The sequence below is a fragment of the Mandrillus leucophaeus genome, unplaced genomic scaffold, assembly GCF_000951045.1.
Source record: "Mandrillus leucophaeus isolate KB7577 unplaced genomic scaffold, Mleu.le_1.0 Scaffold11, whole genome shotgun sequence".
Lineage (NCBI taxonomy): Eukaryota > Metazoa > Chordata > Mammalia > Primates > Cercopithecidae > Mandrillus > Mandrillus leucophaeus.
In genome coordinates, this window is record NW_012099209.1 from 81,935 (window position 1) to 86,143 (window position 4,209).

At 47.8% G+C, this 4,209-nt stretch overlaps 1 protein-coding gene across 1 annotated transcript in view; it reads right to left on the reverse strand.

Moving 5' to 3' along the window:
* Positions 1 to 4,209, reverse strand: part of CALR3 (calreticulin 3) — a 98,301-nt gene that overhangs the window by 79,444 nt on the left and 14,648 nt on the right. Inside the window, exons 5-8 of the mRNA XM_011990980.1 lie at positions 3,817 to 4,002; positions 2,574 to 2,681; positions 2,346 to 2,477; positions 841 to 933 (exon numbers count right to left, since the gene is read on the reverse strand). Coding sequence (XP_011846370.1) covers positions 841 to 933; positions 2,346 to 2,477; positions 2,574 to 2,681; positions 3,817 to 4,002 — 519 coding nt within the window. The remainder of the gene's footprint in view (positions 1 to 840; positions 934 to 2,345; positions 2,478 to 2,573; positions 2,682 to 3,816; positions 4,003 to 4,209) is intronic.

Below are 4,209 nucleotides of genomic sequence, written 5' to 3' on the forward strand. Positions count from 1 at the left end.
AAAAAAAAAAAAAGCCCCAGAGATTATGCTTCCATGTGGCCAAATGCATGTCAGTACTCAGGCGGTCCCTGCCTTCTAGAAGCCGCCTCACCACCTGGGATAGGCTGAATGAGAACAGCCTGTAAAGATTTCATGTCCTGGCCGGGTGTGGTGGCTCAAGCCTGTAATCCCAGGACTTTGGGAGACTGAGGCAGGTGGATCACGAGGTCAAGAGATCGAGACCATCCTGGCCAATATGGTGAAACCCCGTCTCTACTAAAAATACAAAAAGTAGTTGGGTGTGGTGGTGCGTGCCTATAGTCCCAGCTACTCATGAGGCTGAGGCAGGAGAATTGCTTGAACCCAGGAGGGGGAGGTTGCAGTAAGCCAAGATCACGCCACTGTACTTCAGCCTGGAAACAGAGCGAGACTCTGTCTCAAAAAAAAAAAAAGATTTCATGTCCTAATCCCTGGAACCTGCCAATATTAACCTTATATAGGGCCAGGCGTGGTGGCTCACACCTGTAATCCCAGCACTTTGGGAGGCCAAGGCAGGTGGATCACCTGAGGTCAGGACTTCGAGACCAGCCTGAGCAATATGGTGAAACCCCCTCTCTACTAAAACTACACAAATTAGCCAGACGTGGTGGCATGCGCTTGTAGTCCCAGCTACTCGGGAGTCTGAGGCAGGAGAATCACTTGAACCCGGGAGGTGGAGGTTGCAGTGAGCCGAGATCACGCCACTGCACTACGTACAGCCTGGGTGACAGAGCTAGACTCCATCTCAAAAAAAAAAAAAAGAAAAAACAGTTTACACAAATAAATTAGTGATGTAGGAAGAGTTAATCACATGCTTCATACCTTGGTTTCGCCCCAGGTGGCCTTGCCAAAATTATCTGCATACTCTTCATCATCTGTGATCAGAAAGTTATCGAAAATAGTTCCAGATCTCACCTGCAGATGAAAATAAGGCCTTCATTATTATGCTTTTACTCTTTATTATTTGTTTATTTTTCATTTCTTTTTTCCTTTGGAAATATATGAAGCTCAGGTGACATTTTTTATTTTTTAGAGATGGGGTCTTGCTATTTGCCTAGGCTGGATCTGAACTTCTGGGCTTGGCCAGGCATGGTGGCTCACACCTGTAATCCCAGCACTTTGGGAAGCTGAGGCGGGTGAATCACTTGAGGTCAGGAGTTCAAGACCAGCCTGGCCAACATGGTGAACCCTGTCTCTACTAAAAATACATAAATTACCAGGTGTGGCAGTACATGCCTATAGTCCCAGCTACTTGGGAGGCTGAGGTGGAAGGATCGCTTGAACCTGGGAGGCAGGGGCTGCAGTGATCTGAGATCGTGCCGCTGTACTCCCACCTGGGTGACAGAGTGAGACTCTGTCTCAAAGAAAAAAAAAAAAAGAACTTCCGGGCTCATGTGATCATCCCATCTCAGCCTCCCCAGTAGCTGTGACTACAACAGGCGTGAGCCACACTGTCCCTGGCTCCTAGGCCTTCATTATTGATGTGACAAAAAGAAACAGATGTATTTTGCTCAGTACAGTGTACCGTAACAGCAGTTAGAATAGTAGGTGGTGCTTAAATCCATTTCTAGAATATCCTTTCCCTCTAGGGCACTGGTTCTTCAAACTCGGCTACACATTAGGATCACCAAAACTTTTATTTTATTTTTTTGAGACTTAGTGTCGCTGTTTTTTTTTTTTAAAAAACAAAGTCTCGCTCTGTTGCCCAGGCTGGAGTGCTGTGGCGCGATCTTGGCTCACCGCAGCCTCCACTTCCTGGGTTCAAGTGATTCCTCCCAGGTTCAAGTGATTCTCATGCCTCAGTCTCCTGAGTAGCTGGGACTACAAGCACGCGCCACCACACCCAGCTAATTTTTGTATTTTTAGTAGAGATGGAGTACTATGTTGCCCAGGCTGGTCTCAAATATCTGAGCTCAGGCAGTCTGCCTGCCTCGGCCTCCCAAAGTGCTGGGATTACAGGCATGAACCACCACGCCCAGCTGGGATCACCAAAGCATTTAAAAAACAAAACAAAACAAAACAACTCTCAGCACTTTGGGAGGCTGAAGTGGAAGGATTACTTGAGCCTAGAAGTTTCAAACCAGCCTGGACAACACAGTGAGACCCTCATCTCTTAAAAAAAATCTGGGTATGGTGGCTTGTGTCTGTAGTCCTAGCTACTTGGGAGGCTGAGGTGGAAGGATTGCTTGGGCCCAGTTTGAGGCTCCAGTGAGCTAGAATCGTGCCTAGGTGACAGAATAAGACCCTGTCTCAAAAAAACACAACAAAACACACACACACACACACACACACACACACAAACTAAAGTAAATTTAAAACCAAATGACCTGCCAAAGCTCCAGGCCGATGGCACCAATGTTCTCAAATTCCGAGAGGTCATACTGTGTCAAATAGTTGGTATTCTTCATTTTATGGTGGAGCCAGATGTCTTTATCAATACCTTCTGGTTTCAGGCCATCCTGCATCAGAAAAACCATATGAGGTGGTCTCAATGACATGGGCAGGGGAGGGGCATCCCTGGGGCATCCCTGGCATCATGCAAAGAGGCCACACACCTGGTACGGGGGCTTCTGGAGCATCGACGCCGGCCAGTCCCCATCCAGTTCACCATTCCAGTCGCTCTGCTTGCTGGCACTGGCGTCCAGAAAATGCTTCTCCCAGTCCTTCAAAGACATGTAAGGAAAAAGTAAAATCAATCAGATGCTCATATATTTGTTGTTGTTGCTTCTGTTTTTGTTTCCTGAGACTAGGTTTTGCTCTCGCCCAGACTGGAGTGAGATAGCGCAATCATGGCTCACTGCAGCCTCAATTTCCTGGGTTCCAGTGATCCTCCTGCCTCAGCCTCCCAAGTAGCTCAGACTACAGGTGCTCGCCATCATACCTGGCTACTATTTTTATGTTTTGTACAGTCAGAGTCTCCCTCTGTTGCCCAGGCTGGTGTCAAACTCCTGGGCCCAAGTGATCCTCCTGCCTTGACCTCCGAACTGCTGGTATTGCAGGCATGAGCCACTGCACCCAGCCAGATGCTCAGATTTGAGAAAGGAAATTCTTAGATGCCAAGTGGCAGGCACAGGCTGGTGACCCCTGTCCTAGTGTCCCTTTCCCTTCTTCAATTTGGTCGTCAGGAGGCCAAGTGCTTGGTGCTTCCAATGCCACTAAGGACTTCAGGGCAATACCACACTGCCTAGATTTTTCTCCCTACCCTGCCATATGACTTTAGCCCTTTCCTCCGTGCTATGGAGAGGAGCAGCGGTGTGGAAAACTTCAAGTAGTGGCTAGAGTGAAAATGATGGTGCAAAAAGTGATGACAATGGCCAGATGTGGTGGCTCACGCCTGTCATCCCAGTACTTTGGGAGGCCGAAGTGGGCAGATGACTTGAGATCGGGAGTTCGAGACCAGCCTGGCCAACATGGTGAAACTCCATCTCTACTAAAAATACAAAAATTAGCCGGGGGTGGTGGTGGGTGCCTGTAATCCCAGCTACTCGGGAGGCTGAGGCAGGAGAATCACTTCAACCTGGGAGGCAGAGGTTGCCGTGAACCGAGATTGTGCCACTGTACTCCAGCCTGGGCAACAAGAGTGAAGCTCCGTCTCAAATAAATAAATAAATAAATACTCTTTTACGATACCTTCAGATGTGTAGCAATGTGGCTGGTCTGCAGTGTGTGCTCTGGGAAGGCCATTTGGTGCTACAATATTGCCATCGTGGTTACCAGCCATGCAGCAATGGTCCAGTAACTGGGTACTTACAAACTATATTTGTGCACTTTCTAGAGTTGCCCAGGAAAAATTCACACCTGGGCTTTGTTGTCTTTAGTCTGCTCCCAATCCTTCGATTCTGCCGGGGATGTTTCCTTCTTCAGTGATGTTAAGTTCCAGTCGTACTCTATGCTGCCGGATTCAATTGACTGACCATCAATTTTCACGTCGTAAGAAAGATCTGGTCTTAAAATTAGAGTGTAGAGGTGTGTGAAGCCATCAACCTGCACATTTTAGGGGAAAAGCATAAGAATTAAACCCTCAATTTCTTTCTTTTTTTTTTTTTTTTGAGATGGAGTTTCACTCTGTTGCCCAGGTTGGAGTGCAGTGGCGAAATCTCAGCTCATTACAACCTCCACCTCCCGAGTTCAAGCAATTCTACTACCTCAGCCTCCTGAGAAGCTGGGATTACAGGCACCCACCACCATACC